At 32.8% G+C, this 19,723-nt stretch overlaps 2 protein-coding genes across 2 annotated transcripts; one reads left to right on the top strand and one right to left on the bottom strand.

The window, feature by feature from the left end:
• Nucleotides 1-3,814: 3,814 nt before the first annotated feature.
• Nucleotides 3,815-5,569, bottom strand: LOC128042845 (uncharacterized). The gene is made up of 5 exons (XM_052634097.1): nt 5,328-5,569; nt 5,134-5,198; nt 4,931-5,037; nt 4,800-4,835; nt 3,815-4,714 (listed from the first exon to the last, which is right to left on the bottom strand). Exons 3-5 carry the CDS (start codon nt 5,000-5,002, stop codon nt 4,010-4,012), a joined length of 813 nt encoding a protein of 270 aa, XP_052490057.1. The 5' UTR covers nt 5,003-5,037; nt 5,134-5,198; nt 5,328-5,569; the 3' UTR covers nt 3,815-4,009.
• Nucleotides 5,570-17,115: 11,546 nt separating this feature from the next.
• Nucleotides 17,116-17,653, top strand: LOC128043064 (uncharacterized). The gene is made up of 2 exons (XM_052634873.1): nt 17,116-17,241; nt 17,321-17,653. The coding sequence occupies exons 1-2, from the start codon at nt 17,116-17,118 to the stop codon at nt 17,651-17,653; spliced, it is 459 nt and encodes a 152-aa protein (XP_052490833.1).
• The last annotated feature ends 2,070 nt before the right edge of the window (nt 17,654-19,723 follow it).

Raw genomic sequence — 19,723 nt, 5'->3', positions numbered from 1 at the left:
CCAGTTGGTGAACCCTCAATTGTTTCTAAGCAGTTGAGGCAAACAGAAGCTTAATTGTGTCTAGCCTTGCTACAGGAGCAAATGTCTCCTTGAAATTGATGCCATATTGCTAGCTGTATCCTTTCACCACAAGCCTTGCCTTGTGCTTATTTAATGAGCCATCAACATTATACTTGGCTTTAAACACCCACTTGACACCAATAACCCTCTTATGATTTGGTCTGTTCACCAATTCCCAAGTGTCATTCTTGTGGATCATTTCTAATTCAGCTTCTATGGCCTTCTTCTAATGTTTGTCCCCGGCAGTTTCTTCAAAATCTGAAGGCTCAACTATTGCAACATCATATCTTTGGTAGATGTCAGCAATAGTTCTGGTGCCTCTCATAGGAACATCATCAAAAACTTCACTGTTTGGCCTTTCTTCAACAGGTTCAAAATCACAGTTTAGTTGATCTTCATCAATCAAACTTACATCTGCACCATTCCAGCTCCAAACCTTTTCTTCATCAAATTTTACATCCCTACTCACTAAAATCTTCTTTGTTAAGGATTAAACACTCTATAGCCTTTCTTGGTATTGCTATAACCAACAAAAATCCTTGGAACAACCCGTCTTTCAAGCTTAATTCTTTTTTCTGCTGGAATGATGGGCATAGCAGACATAGCCAAACACCTTTAGGTGTGAAACAGTTGGCTTGATTTTATACCAGACTTCAAAAGGTATCTTTTCTTTCACAGTATGAGTTGGCAACTTGTTAAGCAAATGTACTGAGGTGTTCACTGCCTCAGCTCAAAATTTGTTTGGTAGCTTACTTTTAAATAGCATACATCTGGCCATATCCAATACTATTCTATTCTTCTTTTCACATACTCTATTCTGTTGAGGAGTATAGATTGTTGTTAGCTGGTGGTGAATCCCAGCTTGCTCACACAGCTTCTGAAATCTTTCAGACAGGTATTTAGAGCCATTGTTTGATCTCAAAGCCTTAATTTTGCAACCAGTCTGGTTTTTAGCAAAAGCCTTGAATTTGCTGAATGCTTCAAACACTTCTGATTTCTGTTTCAAGAAGTAAACCCAACAAAACCTGGTCAAATCATCTATGAACAAAATAAAGTACTTACTGTCATTTAAGGAAGGAGTCTTCATTGATCCACAAACATCAGAATGAACCAGCTCAAGCTTGTCTCGAGCCCTCCATGCCTTGTTAACTGGAAAGGGCAATCTAGCCTGCTTACCAAGCTGGCAGACTTCACAAATAGTGTTTCTAACTTCAATCTCAGACAAATCTTCAACCATGTTCAACTTATACAGCAAGTCAAGTGATTTATAGTTGACATGGCCTAGCCTTTTTTGCCATTGGCTAGCATTATCAACAAGACAGGTGTAAGCCTTCTTCTCGAGTTGATTTACATCAAGCTTTGTCAAAACTCTGCTAAATCCATGAAAGCTCAAAAAACGGCTTTGTTGGGCTTATATTTTTTGCGGCGCTTTCTCAAAAAATGCCGCTAAAGCCCTGGGCATTAGCGGCGCTTTCCTAAAAACATCGCTAAATCCTCGAAAGCTCAGAAAACGGCATCGTTGGGCTTAGGTTTTTTACTGCGCTTTTCAAAAAACGCCGCTAATGCTTATTTTCAGCGGCGTTTTCCATAAAGCACCACTAATGATCGATCTTTAGCGGTATTTTTTATTCAAATGCCGCTAAAAAGCCTGTTTTGGTGTAGTGTGTGAATCTTTAACAATGCAAGAGCCATTCTTAAAAAACAGTGAATACCCTTTTTCTATTAGCTGTCCAACACTAAGTAGATTCTGATATATGTCAGGCACAAAAAGCACATCAGAGATTACTTTGTTACCTGACCAAGTGTTGATCACAACATTTCCTCTGCCTTTGGCTTCAATCAGGTTCCCATCACCAATTCTGATATTTGAGACAAAACTTCTATCAAGGTCCTTGAACAACTTTTCATCAGCTGCCATATGGTGTGTACAGCCACTATCCACTAGCCAATCACATCTGACTTTGCTTGAGATTGCAAAGTAGGAGGCTGTGAAAACATGTTCCTCCTGAGCTTGAAGATCCTCAGCAGCTTGAGCTTGAATTTGCTGCTGAGCTGGTTCCTTCCATTTGCTTTTGCACACATTCTTGCAGTACTTTTCCAAATGTGTAGTCTTCTTGCAGTGAATGCATGGTGGAAACATTTTCTTGCGTGCATCCCTTATTGGTTTCTCCCTTTTATTGAGCCAAGGCTTCTTCCCTATATGGCTTGAACCTGAGCCTTTTTTAGCCTTTGCTTAGAAAGTTCCTTCAGGATGCTCTTCCTGCCTATTGGCCCTCCTTTGCTCAAGTGCTACAAGGAGTTTATCAGCTCAGACAATGAAATAGCTGACAAATCTCTTGAGTCCTCAAGTGATGAAATTTTAGACTCAAACTTCTCAAGGAGAGTGGTGATGACCTTTTCAACAACTCTGCTCTCATTGAAGTCTTCCCCCAAGAGCCTTATGCTGTTGACAGTGGCCATTATCCTGTCTGAGTACTGGTTGATGGTTTCTGCCTCTCTCATCTTCAGGTTCTCAAAATCTCTCCTGAGATTGATCAATTGTTGCTGGTTTGTCTTATCTGATCCCAAGAACTCCTCCTTTAGTTTCTCCTATGCTTTCTTGGGTGAATCACAGGCCATTATCCTAGTGGAGATCACATTAGATACTCCATTTTGCAAGCAAGTCATTACTTTGTGCTTTTTGGCACACTCCTCACTGTGCTGCCTAATCTGAGCAATGGTAGGATTAACCCTCAATGGAAGTGGATCAACATCATTCTCGACCACATTCTATAAATCATGTGCTTGAAGGTATGTCTTCATCTTAACCACCCAAATGTGGTTGTTCTGTCCAGCAAACACAGGTGGTGAAGGTGGTGTGAAGCTCATTCTACTGAAACAACCTCAACAGCTTTAATTTCTTTCTTCTAAAGCTTTTGTTTTCACAATAAAGCAACCAACAACAGAGGCCCTCAAAGATGACAGGCTCTGATTACCATTTGTTAGGGAGTTTGGCAGCAAAACAAAGTAAAACAAAAGCAAAAAAAGACCAATGAATCGAAGCAAAAAATGAAGAGAAAATAGCTTCAACAAAAAGATAACTGAAAACTCACACACACTTATTTCATTTAAAATTTGAAAGTATATGTAAGTTGCATAACAATTGGACAGTTACCTAATGACATAACTACTCCCACTAATACATGACTAATACAAACTTGAATTACACACAAAAGTAAGCTGGCATATCAACTATTACATCAAGTTCAAATAAAAAACTAATCCTACTAACTTTGTGAACAAATTACAAGGAAACTAAATAAAGTTACATAGGAACAAAATGAACAAAATAGACTAAGGAAGTTATAGCATTCAGTTCAACTCTAATGCTGATCTTCATGTTGAGCTACTGCTGAACTGCAGCTGGTCTCTTGTTGCATTTTAGGAAGAAAAATCTGATTTTGTCATGCTCCTGTTGGAAAGAGATAGAGATAACGTGGGATCAGAGTTTCATATAATCCTTTCTCAACGAAAGCCGAAGGCAATGCCTAATGCTAAGATTATTCCATATATAGCAAGTAAAGACTATGGGAAAAGTGTTGGGGAGTTTGGTAGCAAAACAAAGTAAAACAAAAGCAAAAAAGGACCAATGAATCGAAGCAAAAAATGAAGAGAAAAGAGTTTCAACAAAAGGATAACTGAAAACTCACACTTATTTCATTTAAAATTTGAAAGTATATGTAAGTTACATAACAATTGGACAGTTACCTAATGACATAACTGCTCCCACTAATACATGACTAATACAAGCTTGAATTACACACAAAAGCAAGCTGACATATCAGCTATTACATCAAGTTCAAATCACAAACTAATCCGACTAACTTTGTAAACAAATTACAAGGAAACTAAATAAAGTTACATAGGAACAAAATGAACAAAATAGACTAAGGAAGTTATAGCATTCGGTTCAACTCCAATGCTGATCTTCATGTTGAGCTACTGCTGCACTGTAGCTGGTCTCTTGTTGCATTTCAGGCCGATGCTCACCAAAAAGACCCGTGTTAAGAGGCTTGTCACTGAAAATTTTGGCTTTAGATTGACACTCTTTATAAAGTTGAATCTTCGTAGATATCTGCCCTAACTTCTCCTGTAATTGTTCTTTTTCAGCATAAATTTCTGGATCAACTTTCTTTGAAGCAAAATAAGCATAAGCAATGTTGATCAAGTGCTGCTTTGCAAATTGAACCTCCATATTGATCTGCAGAGCATCACAGATTGCATTTCTCCAAATTCTCAACCTAGATATGTCAAAATCCTTTACCTCTTTCACCTCATTCATCTCCTTTATCGTGGCATAGAACATGACAAGCGTAGGATAAGCTGCACAGTTGCCGAGTTTGCTGTTTTCTATAATATCCCTACGTGTATCCTTTATTTTCTGAATTATAGGATCCAGAATAGAAGGAAAGCAACCGTGCTCCACTTTGTTCAATTCCTCTGGCAACCAATTGAAGTCTGAATATTGTAATTGTCTTTTGGTTTTATCATCCCATTCCTGGAGAAGTATCACTTGCGTATCATCAAACTTTTCTCCATTCTCATCACAAGTACTTGTTGAACTCATAATGTTAGTCCCCCGGACTTCGCAAGACTGCGGGAAGATTAATGGATTCTGAACATGATGGTGGGTTCAAATTAGGATTCTATTTAAATAATAATCAGTGAATATTGCAGGCTAAAGGAAAAGGATTTCATACCCAGTCAGGTAGATCGATATCCCAAGGGAACTTGGGCTGAACATTTTGCCGCAAATTTAGTTAAAAGAAATAAACAAATGAAGTTTGAAAAAATGCATTAACAAATGATAATGGTGAAAACGTTTGGTTACCTGGACGGCAAAAGCAGCAGAGTACTGCACATGATTCTGATCGTATTGACAACCCAATACCTGGAAAGCCATCGACTTCGCTTATAGAATATAAAACAAATTAACATCTGGATTTGGGAAGGAAATATAAAAATCAGGACAAATATGAAAAATCTTTTTTATACTTTGTATATACATTTGAATATAAAAAATCTTTCTCCTACCATAGTCTGCATAACGTTCTGCAAGTCATTTCGAAGAGGCGATACTGCGTTGCTTACTGCCTCGCCTTCACATATAAATCAGGGAGAAAAGAAATATTACTGCCATAGTCTTGGATTCTATTTTGTTATTTAACTATCTTTTCATTGCAGTAGAATAAAAGTGATTATAAATGTGGAAATTGCAGTATACGTACTTTAACCTCCTGAATGCACGGCATACTATTTCCCCCTTCATTCCATCTCGCTATTGCATCCTTTATGTACATGAGGAACAAAATACCCCTTCAAATAATAAAAATAATAATTTGATAACTAGAAAATTGGACTAAAATAATTTTAGTTATTTCAATTTCTTTAAACTAAATTCGCGATTAAGCATCTAAAATATACTCATTTTCTCATTTTAGTACCTAAAGTATCAATCTTCTCTATGCTAAAAAAACACTATTAGATAACTTTGGCTAATTAAAAACCTCAAGTGGCATGTTGTGGACAATGAAAAATAAAAAAACTAAATTTAAATTAAAACAATAAAATTTATTATATTAAATATTTAGATATTAAAAACATTTTTGATTTTGACCGTCCATGTGGCGCTATTAGAACAAGCCACGTGTCATTTTTAAAAAAGTATTATATATATTATAATGATAAAAATGTAAAAAATTTTAAGAAAAGTTTAAAAATATTTTTTATATAAATTTTAAAATTCAAAATAAAATATATAAAATTTTAAAAAGGTATTTAAATTTCAAGTAATTGCAAAAAAATTTAAATACCTTTTAAAATTTGATATTTTAGACTTTTATAAAAATTTATTTACAAACCTTTTTTAAAACATTTTTACAATTTGTTTTACATATTTTTGTAATAATATTATTTATTTCAGCTAATTTCTTTTCAATTATCGTATTTTTATAATCTATTTCTAGATTATATATATTTTCTAATTTTTTTATTTTGAATGTGTATATACATTTAATAAAATAAAATATTTATTTATTTTACATAAAGAAGCCACGTGACATTTTGTGATTGGCTATAAGAATTGTTTTTAATGTCTGTGAATAAATGGACTAAAAATTTAATAAGTACATACTTTAGGTACCAAATTAGAAATATAAAAATGAGAAAACGAATATACTTTAAGAGTAAAATCATGAATTAAACCATTAATAAACTATATTTAAAATGTTGGTTCAATTTTAATTCTAACCATTTGAAAACTTATAAATTGAATTATGGTTAGTTAGAAAAGGACACGTACTGCTCCATATATATATTTCATTAGATCCAAAGCAAAAATGTTATCTTTCCGCCTCTACCTCCACAAAGTCAAAAGTCAACCCCAAACACTCACACATAATTTTTTATACATAAATTCATAAAAAGTTGATGGAGATACATTTTATTTTATTTTATTCAAAACATTGATAAATACGTCCCTGAATATTAGTTCAGAGAGTATATTGATTCTTTCTGTTAAAGGTTTCATCTATCTGTACTGTTAAAAATTGACGTGATTGACGAAATAACTAAACATGTGTACATCATGCTAATATATAAGAGCCAATTTTAACAGTAGAAATAGATTAAACTTTTAACAAAAGACCACTTTACTCTTTTATTTAACATACATAAATTATTTTGTCCATTTTTAAGTAAAAAGTGACAAATGCAATCTAACTCCTAGTATAGAAACCTCAATGATACTTTTACCTACATAATAAGTTGTTCAACATTTAATCTTACTTTATGAATAAATGAATTAGTCTTATATTTTTAGACGGCTAAATAAGCAACCTTCTTTTTCTTCAAATGGATCTTCATTTTAAAATTATAAGTAAAATTAGAAAAAAATATTTAATTTTTATGTTATATGGGGCAATTAGGGATCTGAAGTAATCTTTTGTGCTTTGTATCTTTATCTATATTATTATAAAATTTCTGTTATTTGGTCTTGGTGATACCTGTTTAATTAAGAAAGAATAAATTTTTTATATATTTATAATTTTATTTTAAGAAAATAAAATATATTTTTACTTTTTAATAAAAATCTTTAAATAAATTATAAAAATAAACATCGGTTTTTTTACTATTTTATACTTTTCTTTTAATTAATTAAATATATAAATAAATAACTATTCATTAATTACACTCACGGGTCTTTTACAAACGAACTTCACTCTTCTCTTTCAACAATGTAATATGTACGTAACTTCTTTCAAAAAAAAAAAAAAAGAGCAAACTATTAGGTAAATTAGTAAGTACTTTTTTTAAATTTTATATACATTTAAATAATTTTAATTTAAATAAGAAAAATGATTGTGTATTATCAGTTACTGAAGCTTTAACCCAACTTGATTACTAGTTAAAGCCTTAGATTTATTATCATGTATTAATATATTACCAAGCTGCAAATTCAGTAACATATAGAAACCTACTTACCCGTATACATGTAAGTGTTTGCAGCAAGTCGCCTTCTTTGATGCCGCTCCCAAAGGCTTCCAAGAGCTGCTTAAGAATCGGGGCTGCTTTTGTAAGTTCCACTACAATGTCCTGAGAGTAAAGATTTTTTAGTCATACATTTATTCAAAGCTGAAACCTGAAAGCAAAAGGCTCTAACCCTGTTTTCCTGTCCAGCTTTTTGATCGGTGACTCTCTTGTTCTTCTTTTGGTTGTCGGTTGGAAAATGACTTGGTCGACCTCCTTTCTTCGGCTGCTCAGAAGATTCTCCAGACATGCTTTGGATGGAATGCAGTCGAAGTAGATGCTGCAAAAGTGAGGATATATAAATGACCTTCAAGTTTGTTTGGGAATTTTACGTCATGATCATAACTAGGGAAGAAGCAGAAATCCTCCTTAAATAATCAAGAAGAGGGTTTAGCCTTTAGCTGAATAGGGATAGACCAAGAAGCTTTAGGACTACCCTTTAGCCTTTAGCTTGATAAGGAACATACAAGGATAGACCAAGAATCACAAAATATCTATAGATAGAGAACACTGCTACACATAACATATAAAACGACTATACTGTAGCAATATATTTATTTATTTATTCTTGAGGACCTTTGATGGGAACCGCGCGACTCAAAATAATCTTTCCTGCTTACTGCTGTGAAGCGCGAGAATTAATCCCAACATAAAAGGTTCCATAATACCGCCAAAAATAATTTATAATTTTATGAACCACATAATATTATCTCTAAAAGTAAATTTATTGGGCAAATTCCCAATAAAAACCCATTTATTTTTAAAATTACTGAAATAGGTCAGATCTTGAATTAATTACCGAAATTGGCCATTTATCCCAAAAACGCGTCCATATCAGCGCGTTGTCAGGGGATAAAGCAGTAAAACACTTCCTCAAGGAAGCGCTTTGTCCACGGGGACAGAAAACTCTTCCTTGAGGGCGCGCTTTGTGTCCACGTGGACAAAACGCTTCCTTGAGAAAGAATTTTTCCCGTTTTTTAGGGTTTAGGGTTTTTTACAATTAAGATTAGGGTTTTAGGGTTTTTGAGTTTTTAGATTTTAGGGTTTTAAGGAAAAAATTTAAATAAATAAGGGATTAGGGTTTCTTAATTAAATTAATTATAAATTTTAAAATTTTAAAATTATTTATTAAGTCTAACTTTATTTAAATATAATTAAATATTAATTACAATTATTATACTTTTCTCGAATTTTGTATTTAAACTTCTACAGTTTAAAATATATATTAAATATTAAAATATTAAAATTTATGTTAAATTCCATTAAATAAAGTTATTAATCCTTATTTATAAATTATTCACTAACAATCAATAAAATATTTACCCATGATCTTAAGACCTTAAGGAATTATTATCCCTAAAATATTCTATTATTAATATGATTGTATTATATTAAATTTCATGTATTTTTTGCATATCATATTATATTAATATTTTAATTTATTATAAATTTAAAACAAAAGATAAATTTAATATATATATATATAAACTTTTAACTCCTTTTTCATAAAAAAATCTTTTCCATTTTAAAATTTGAAAATACAAAATTCATTATATATTTTATTTTTAATTTATTATTAAAAATTCTTTTAATAAATTTAATTTTTACTAAAAATATTTAATTTTATTAGTTTATTTTTTAGAAGAGTTTAAAATATATAACGAATAACAACTACCTTTACTTGATTTTTCCTTAAAACCCTAAATACTAAACCCCAATATAATTTTTTAAAATTTATAATTAATTTACTCAAGTAACCCTAAACCCTAATTTATTTGATTTTTCCTTAAAATCCTAAACACTAAACCCTAATCTAATTTTTTAAAATTTATAATTAATTTACTCAAGTAACCCTAAACCCTTATTTATTTGATTTTTCCTTAAAACCATAAACACTAAACCCTAATTTATTTGATTTTTCCTTAAAACCATAAAACTAAACCCTAATCTAATTTTTAAAATTTATAATTAATTTAATTAAAAACCCTAGACCCTTATTTATTTAATTTTTTCTTAAAACCCTAAAATCTAAAAACTCAAAAACCCCTAAACCTAACTCTAATTGCAAAAAATCCTAAACCCTAGAAAATGGGGAAAGTGATTCCTTAAGGAAGCGCTTTGTCCACGTGAACACAAAGCGCACCCTCAAGGAAGCGTTTTCTGTCCACGTGGACAAAGCGCTTCCTTGAGGAAGCGTTTTCCTGCTTTATCCCTTGATAACGCGCTGACGTGGACGCGTTTGTAGGGTAAATGGTCCATTTATGTAATTAATTCAGGACCTGACCCATTTCAGTAATTTTAAAAATAAAAGGGCTTTTATTGGTTATTGGCCCAAATTTATTTTACACAAATACATACAGAGTTATTACCACAAATATAAATTTAAATTTTTAAAAGATTTTTCTTTGTTATAATTTAAATGTACTAAAAAGACATTAGTGTTAACAAGTTACCGATTTAGAGATCATGTCTTGGGTTTTTTACAAAAATAATATAAAAAAATAAAAAATTACCAGAATGTTATAACTTTTTTTTATTTACCAAAATATATATAAATTTTTTATTTACCAAAATATATCAAAAAACAAAAAAACAAAAAAAAACAAAAAAAAAACCTGAACTGATTTGACAACTCCCTGGATGGAGGGAAGCAGGTTGGCGGCACCAATGGAGGGATCCGTGTTGGCGGCACCAGTGGAGGGATCCCTGTTGGCGGCACCACCCTTGAATTTAAGGGTGGTCGGTTGGTGGGGGAAAGAAGGAGAGGGGAAGAAGAAGAAAGAAAGGAAGAAAGAAAAAGAAGGAAAAGGAAAGGAGAGGAAAGAAAGAAAAAGAAGGAAAGAAAAGGAAAGGGGAGGAAAGAAAGAAAAATAAGGAAAGAAAAATAAGGAAAGAAAAGGAAAGGAGAAGAGAAAAAAATAAGAAAGAAGAAGCAGAGGAAGGAAGGAAAAAAAGAAAATAATGTAATTTTTATTATTAATTTAAGATTTTTGTAATATTTGTGTGTTAAAAATAATGTTAAGTACATTTCGTATTTTATTAATTTATTTAGGATATATAACTTTTGAGATATATTTAGCATGAAAAATTCATGGTATGTACATTATATATTGATTAGGAATTTTTTATGAAATTGACTTAGGATGTTGAAATTAGTTTTGTTAGGAAAATAACATTAAAAGTAAAATGATAAAGAAATATATTTAAGAAAACATAAAATACGAAAAGAAAAAACGAAAATTATATATTCACGAAAGTAAGAAAATGCGAAAAAATTATATCTTTAATAAATTTTAAACATAATGCACTGAAAAATTATAAAATTATAAAATTTAAAATGACGATATTTTTAAAATAATAAAATGCGGAGAGAAAAATACGAACAAATGGCCAAAATAATAGTGTATTACTAACTTTTTAAAATTGAGAAATAGTTAATACAAATATTTTTAAAAATGTAATGAAATAATATAAAGTAATAAAATAAAAAATATATTTTTATTGAAAGTAATAAAATCGGGAAAAAATACGAGCAAATGGCGTGGATAAGGTTTTTTCTTACACCAAATAAAAACCCGTTTTAGTATTTTTATTTTGGTAAATAAAAAATATATAATATTTGGTATTTTTTAATATTTTATTATTTTGTAATGTTTTATTATGGGTTTTATAAAAATAATATAAAAATAAAAAATTACCAAAATATTATAACTTTTCTTATTTACCAAAAATATATAATTTTTTTATTTACCAAAATATATAAAAAAGTAAAAACAAAAAAATAAAAAAACAGAAAAAAAACACACTAAATTTATAAATTAATTTTACACTAAATACACTAAATAATACGAGTAAATGGCAGGGATAATGGTTTTTTTACACTAAATTAATTTTAAAAACACACTAAATTAATAAATTTAAAACATTTTGTAAATTTATAAAATTAGAAATGAAGATATTTTTTAAAGTAATAAAATGCGGAGAAAAAAGTACGAACAAATGGCCGAAGTAAGAGTTTTTTACTAACTTTTTTTTCAACTTGCAGGCATCGCAATGGCTTCATTGATTAGCACCAAAAGCCACATATCTGATGCGGTTAATAACGCAGTATGAGTTATTATTTATTAATCACGGGTTCTATTTATTTAAAAAGGATAGACCGTGTGAGTGTTTTGAAGAATACTCCGGATGCACGGTTGATGCCATACTTAGAGCTAGCCGGATTTGGGTCCGTAGCACAGATCCGGTACACCGTCTTGCGCTTTGATTTATTATCTGCGCTAGTGGAGCGGTGGCGCCCGGAGACCCACACTTTTCATTTTCCGTGCGGGGAGTGCACGGTGACCTTGGAGGATGTAGCGTTGCAGCTTGGGCTCCCAATTGACGGGAGTCCTGTAACAGGATTATCTGCATTTACCGATCCGGATGCACTTTGCTATCAGCTTCTAGGAGACTCACCAGGGGACGGTGAGTCATATTTTTCGGGCGTACCATTTACATGGCTGAAAGCCAAGTATGGACAATTATCAGCAACAGCCACTGAAGGCGAGTTGATGTGCGCTGCTCGAGCGTACATCATGCATATCATAGGGGGACAGATCCGAATGATGCAAGCAACGACAAGGTGCATTTGATGTACTTGCCCCTGTTAGCTGACTTGTCCAGTGATAGCTCCTATACCTGGGGCTCAGCCGTGCTAGCAGTCTTGTATCGAGAGCTTTGTCGGGCGACAGATCTGAAAGTTCGCGACATTGGCGAATGCCTCTCACTGCTGCAGTCCTGGGTGCTGTATCGGATGCCATTTTTGGCATCGGTTAGACACCAACCATATGTTTATCCACTGCTGAACAGGTGATAAAACATAACTTCTTGTTATTTGTAGTCATAATATATTGACTAATGTTACCAACTCTAAGCGCTATATTTGTTTTTTGTAGATGGAGTGGTTGTCCGGGTATCGGGAAGTCGTACAATGTCCCGCTATACCGCCTCATGATTGAACAGTATGCCCAGGATGGGGTAAGATGCTATTCTAATATTCATGCTATTTTAATATTCATGACATCTTACTTTCTATATCTTACGCACACGTTATGGCTAATTATAACCATGTTATTAATCATGCAGTTTATATGGACGTCGTACCGAACGCCAGAAATTACTGCCATGGTACCCTCGTCTGCGTACGTGCATTCGTACATATGGTGCACTAACGCACCAATTATAAATTTCAACATGGTCGAGTGGTATCACGGGGATCGGGTGCTACGACAGTTTAGCTTCATCCAACCTATCCCGGATCTGCCGTGTGAGGTGGGAGAAGTTCACGGCAAGAATAAGAGAGGAAAATCGATGATAGATTGGGGAATTAAGCACCGAAAATTTGTGGCGCTGTGGAACGATCGATTTCATCGAAGACCTCAAATGGTTATGGCTACCGACTCGCAACCATCAGAAGAGTATATGCAATGGTACTATAGTCGCGGGAAGCCATATTTATACGGAGGCCAGTCGGTTGTAATCCCTCCGCACATGCAGCGACATGGGGGATCGGCCACAGCGGCCCAGCATGATCTGGATCCCATGACATATTATTCTTCGGAACCACCGGAGCCCGAGCAGGAGCCCCAGCCAGATCCGGAACAATCTGGATTTGTCTGTTCAAATAGCTATCATCTGGATTTGTCAGGCACTGACAATTTGCCGAGCTTCTCAGGGCCAGAATATGCATACGACTTCGAACTATTCGGATCCTACTCGCCCGACCCATATCCGCAGCATTATGGGACTCCCTCAGGTGCATCAAGTTCGTCGCTGCCGAACGAGGGACCTGCTCAAAATGATTTCCTCCCTATTTTTACTACACCACCACCTGCGCCAAATGATAATGTCGGTCGTCGCGGGCACCTAGAACGTGACCGTCGACCTTCGAATAGGTATACCCCTAGGACTACACCATCGAACCATCAATTTTAGGGGTGTATGGCACATGTTTGTACATTAACACGTTTGTACTTTTTTGTATCAATTTAATTATTCTAATTTAATTATTCTAGTTTTAGTTATTGTGGTTATTGTTCAATTTCTTTTTACCAATTTAATTATTTTAAAGTTGCATTATATTAAAGCTTAATTTAAGGTTATATGCCTCCATTTTCGATATAATATTAACAATTCCAAATGCCATATACTATTTTATAACTTGTTGTTAAGATGACTCCGTCGAAATAAACGCATACAAAAAACTTAGCATCCATCTTCAATATTTAATCTGTCAAAAAATAAACAAAATCTCGTAAAACATCTCGCACGGATAATAACTAACACAATAATAATATTAATAATTTTATATACAAAATAATACTAACTAAAATTATTAATAACTAACTATAAAGATAATACTAGTTTTTACTAACAACAACAACAACAACAACAACAACAACAACAACAACAACAACAACAACAACAACAACAACAACAACAACAACAACAACAACAACAACAATAATAATAATAATAATAATAATAATAATACTATAGAATTTTTATTTTTGTAATATTTTGATAATAAAACCCTAACTAAAACTATCAATTTGAGTTTTATTGATTTTAATCTTAATAACTAAACTAAAATAAAAAAATACAAATTATACAAAACAATAACAATAACATAATCAATTATTTTTAAAAATACCTTAATTTTCTCTTCTATTTCTCTCTTTTCTTTTTTTCCATGACACCTTTTCTTTTTTTTTCTTTTTTTCTTGATTTTTCTTGTTTCAATTGGATGAGTTCGTGTTTATAACACAGTAGTGCCATAATCTGGTTGGCGGGATCGGTGCCGCCAACAGGATCCTCCACCTGGTGCCGCCAACCTGCTTCCCTTGTTTGGTGCCGCCAACCCGCTTCCCTCCACCCAGGGAGTTGTCAAATCAGTTCAGTTTTTTTTTTCGGTTTTTATTTTTTATTTTTTGTTTTTATATATTTTGGTAAATAAAAATATATATTTTGGTAAATAAAAAAGTTATAATATTTTGGTAATTTTTATATTTTATATTATTTTGTAAAAACCCTCATGTCTTGTATGATGCTATATTTAGAATTCCAACTGTTTGTGTCCAAATTAAAGTAATTAATTGAAAAAAAAAATCAAGAATAAATTTAAACTAGCTAGTTAAAAATCAATGATGTCAAAATTGATTTAACCGGTGTCATTCTAAAAAATACTTGTTTGATGAATTCAATCATTAGTCATTAAAAATATTCCCTCACTTCTCACAATATTCTTAAATGGCTTAGCTTTTCAAGGGAAATTACACTTGTAAACTGTTTACATTTGCCACAAGTTTTGTAGGTGCATCACGGGTTTTTTCTTTTTTTTTTGTAAGAGTTGGCAATTTTGGCTTTGTAATGGAGTCCACTTTCCATAATCACAATGATTGATTTAGAGTTGTGAAATATTAAGGTTTTTTGTTCTGCTGTTAACATAAAAATTTATTCAAAATTGTTAGAAGGTCATTCATATACCTAATATATTACTATTTGCTTCTCTTGGGTTTTTTAAAATCTAAATCTGACACATCGCTCTTCATATATCATTCTACCAAAACAATAATTTATATCATGGTATCACATAATTGATGTAAAGCTCTCATAGGTCATCTCCTCAATTTCTAAACATTTTTCCATTAAAGATGTCGATCAGTTGCACTATTTCCTCAAAGGTATTAAAGAATTCAGATGGTCTCATTTTATTACTATCAAATTACATTTTTGGTTATCTGGGTATAAATGTAAGCGAAGGAGTTCAAAAACCCATAAGAGTATCATAAGCACTTCAAACAAATGATGGAGCATCGTTTACAGATGTTACTCACTATTGAAAGGTAATTGGCAAATTGCAATATTTGTCTTTTTGCAACCTGAAGTCTCATTTTTTGTGAATAATCTCTCATAGTTTATGCACTCCCCATCCCAAATACATTAGAAAGCTATTAAGAGGTTTTTACGTTATCTGAAAAACACAACACAATATGGTTTGCGTATAACTAAGATCAAAGAAACCAATCTTTAAACACTTAGAGAGGCTAACTAGGTCGACAATCTAAATGATCGTGTCTCCATTACTGGCTACGTTGTTTACTTTGGTTTGAATCCAATAAGTTGGTCCTCAAAGAAGAAACCCACCATTGTCCGATCTTCGACCTAAGTCAAGTATCAAGCAGTTGCCAACGAACTTGCAGGGACTATATAGGTAAAACAAACCTTCTTCTTAAGCTACACATTCCTATACCAAGACCTCCTACAATTTATTATGACAATGTTGGTGTCACCAACTTGTGCCAAAACGCAGTATTTCATAGTCATATAAAGCATGTTATAGTGGACTTCCATTATGTTCACGAATCATAATCAGGTGCAAGCCAATAAAGAGATTAAAACATGCAGACACTGTTTTAGTTAAACTATGCATTCACCAATTTACAAGCTCATTTTTACTAGGCCCACCAGAGAAAATAAAACAAATAAATAATTAATAAGCCCAAATCAAAATAACCCAAAAATTAGCCCAATACCAAAACCCTAGCAGCCCAACAACTTTTTAGCAGAAAAACCCTAGGTGCGCCGCACCTAGGGTCTTCTAGCCGCTGCACGTCCCATCCGCACCTGCTATGCCCACCAGCCATCGTGGCTCACACACCTCTGCCATGCCAGCACTGCCACGGTCATGTCACCGCCCTCCACTTGCACCTGCTCCACCTGCAAAAGGAAAGAAGACACGCAAGCAGAAACGAGAAAGAAAAAGCATAAATAAACTATGTAATATGGCTATAAAAGCCAGAACCAATTTGTAAAATGGGGGTGGAAAATATCAAAAAAAAAAGAAACAAAAATATCAATAAAAATAGAGAAATCTTCAAGAAGGTTTACCTCTATTTTACGTTTTAATCTATTTCTATTTTATTTCTTTTACTCTACCTTTTATTTTATTTTCATATATACTAGATAAAAAAAAGGGGGATACGAGCAGACCTATATTCGGGTCTTCGACGCTGTGGATGGCCGAAGAAGTCGCCTCCGAGGATAGGCGGCCAGAAAAAGAAAGGTTTCTTGAGCTTTTGGGGCCTTTTGGTTAATTTTTTTTGGGATTTTAAACACAAATGCGGGCTATGGGGGTTAGATAAAGATAGATCTAAATTTTCCCCTTTTTCGACCACCGCGTACGGTGGCACCGTCGCGGCCGATGCGGCGGCCGATAGCCGTACCTTTGGCCGGGCTCTGGGGAGTGAATGGGGGGTTAGAGAGGTTTTTTTGATTTTTCTTGTTTCAAAGAAGGGAGAAATGAAAACCTTTGAATAAAATTTGGCTTTTATAGTACACATAAAACGACGTCGTTTCACTTGGGGGGTTTTAGTGCCAAAACGGCGCCGTTTGGCGTGACCCGCGGGCGACCCGACCAGTACCAAGGATCCGGGTGTTTCCATACTAATGGGATATTTGCTTGGTGAGTGCGTAGAAAGTTTTATGGAGCAACTTAAAGCCAAAGTGAAGAGTGAAGTAGATTATTCAGACTTCCAAATCTTAGAAGAGGATTTAAGGAAGGATTTGAGAATGGTTGGGAGATTTAGTGTTTCGCTACGCCTGGCTCCTATTGCAAACAGAATCCAAGATGGTTTTGATGACATTACTTCAGGCAGTTCACAAAGTGCCTACCTATCTTCTCTTCTGTGCTGCCATCAAAGAGATGGATGATCTCAAACTAGACCTGGTCAACGAGACTAAATTATTGTTGTGGCGAGATGCAATTAACAATGCCCTCAACCTTCGATTCAATGCGGATTTCGCCATTAAGCACCTCTTTAAAATTGCGCGTGCATATTTTGATTTCAAAGTAATGGAAGGGAAAAGCGATGAAGAGATGCTCAAGCTCAATAATGTAGATGGGAATATGGAGGTCCCCGAAGATTGCCTACGTGAAGCTGAATATTTTAGCGGTAAGCCTCTTAGCATCGGTCTGCTCCTTTAGTGATTTTCTACCTTAAGCCATGCCACCTTTATGTTTCTGCCTTTCGTCTTTGTCTTTGTTACATTGTAATGTCTTTCTATGTTTAATGAAATAGCATTTATGATCTTAAACTTATTCCTAAACAACTTGTAGTTGTAGTATTTCTTTTTCTTACCCCAAGCTGCATGTAGATTCAGGCACTGCATTTTCTCATAATCTCACCTCCTTTTTTTTTATCAAAAAGAAAACCCTTAGATGTTGCCGTTGTTGGCTTGCTGCCCTTTTGGGACAAATCCCACGACAATGCAAGGCATGTCGTCGTAAACCAAAATCCAAATTACCAAACTTCACTAATCTTATATTTCTATAAAATTTATATTACAGAATAAACAAAGATACATGTATCGAAATTTAGGATAAAAGTAAACCACACAATAATTATTATACACAAAATTGGATAATTTGATATTCCACTAAACTGATATTTCAAATAACAAAATTAAGTAAAATTTCTTAAAATGATTGATTTTATTGATCTTCCAGTCACACTTCATTTCCGTTGCATAGTTCTATATCATAAATAATCTCAGCAACAATGGGTTAGAACACAATTAACTTTAGTGACAATTATTTAGAACGAAGATTACATTTAACCTTAACTGCAATGAGTCAGAAAAATATTAACGACAACTATGCTTTTGTGGCTCAATATATATAAATATAGGCAAACAAAACATGTATAGATGAACAAAAAACATAATCAGGTATAGACGCCAAATTTTCTTTAGATCCTTTGATCCAAATTATGGGGTGATTGAGCTTTAAATCAACTGAGAACGGATTTTGAGAGTTTTCAGACCTAATTGAAATTTTATTTAATCTTAAGACTAAATTAAATTTTGATTTAGTTTTAAGGTTAATTTGAAATTTCATGTTTAAATTTAGGCCCAGATTGAAATTTTTATTTAATTTTAGATTTTGGTTAAAGTTTAATTTTCTAAACCTAGCTATATTCTGTTCTGTGCTGCAATCAAAGAGATGGATGATCTCAAACTAGACCAGGTCAACGAGACTAAAATATTGTTGTGGCGAGATGCAATTAACAATGCCCACAACCTTCAATTCGGAGTGGGTTTCGCCATTAAACACCTGAAACGAATTGCTCGTGCATATATTGGTTTTAAAGCCATGAAGAGGAAAAGCAATACTAAAGACATGCTCAACAACAAAGATGGATTCAACAATAAATTATTAAATTTGAGCTTTTTAAAATTGCTTTTGGAAAAAAAAAACTTTACAAAAGTGCTTTTTAATACAAAAGGACTCTTACGAAGCAATATTAAATTAAGCCTAAATTATATTAGTTTTATTAAAAATGTAACCCCAAACTATACTGAGATTTAGACCGCACTTCTAACCTGGATTTGGACTCTCTAATTGGCCCAACTTGAACTTGCATTTGGATTCTCAAAATAAATATCAATAATTGTGTTAACACTGTGTGAGAATTTGTTTAAATCAAAATTTCATGTACAAAATTTCACAAAGTCAAAATTCATGTATACAAATGCATATTAAATCAAAATTCATATATAGTTTTGAAATTTATCCCAAAATTAATTTAAAACAAAACCATGTTTTCATTTCAAAATTTGATTTTATTTTGGAAATCGATTTATATCTTTTCTAGACTTAAAATACATATTTAAATATTCTAAAGTTAAAATTTCACCAAAATATCAGTCAATTAAATCAAAATTATTTTTAAACCGGTTCTAAAATAAATAAAATTTAATTTAATCTAAATAAGTTTAACTATTTTATTCGGGCTTTTTAAATGAAAAATCAATTAAACTTTAACTATAATTCAAAATTAAATAAAACATTCAATCGATCCTAAATTTAAACATGAAATTCTAGTTTAAACCTTAAAATTAAATCAAGATTTAATTAAATCTAAAACCTCTCAAAATTTATTCTCACTAATTCAATCACCCGTAATTTGAATAAAAAATCCAGACAAAATTAAGGGTCTACACCGAATATGCTTTTGTTCATCTATACATGTTTTGTTTGTATATGTTTATGATT

Source organism: Gossypium raimondii, chromosome 8 (assembly GCF_025698545.1).
Source record: "Gossypium raimondii isolate GPD5lz chromosome 8, ASM2569854v1, whole genome shotgun sequence".
NCBI lineage: Eukaryota > Viridiplantae > Streptophyta > Magnoliopsida > Malvales > Malvaceae > Gossypium > Gossypium raimondii.
The sequence above is the reverse complement of the archived record's forward strand: the minus strand, read 5'-3'. Positions and strand labels throughout refer to the sequence as shown.

Coding starts and splice junctions, on each gene's coding strand:
- LOC128043064 (XM_052634873.1), top strand. CDS start 17,116: ATGGGATATTTGCTTGGTGAGTGCGTAGAAAGTTTTATGGAGCAACTT. Junction 17,242..17,320: donor TAAGGAAGGATTTGAGAATG/GTTGGGAGATTT, acceptor ACATTACTTCAG/GCAGTTCACAAAGTGCCTAC.
- LOC128042845 (XM_052634097.1), bottom strand. CDS start 5,002: ATGGCTTTCCAGGTATTGGGTTGTCAATACGATCAGAATCATGTGCAG. Junction 4,836..4,930: donor CTGCTGCTTTTGCCGTCCAG/GTAACCAAACGT, acceptor CAAAATGTTCAG/CCCAAGTTCCCTTGGGATAT. Junction 4,715..4,799: donor ATATCGATCTACCTGACTGG/GTATGAAATCCT, acceptor CATCATGTTCAG/AATCCATTAATCTTCCCGCA.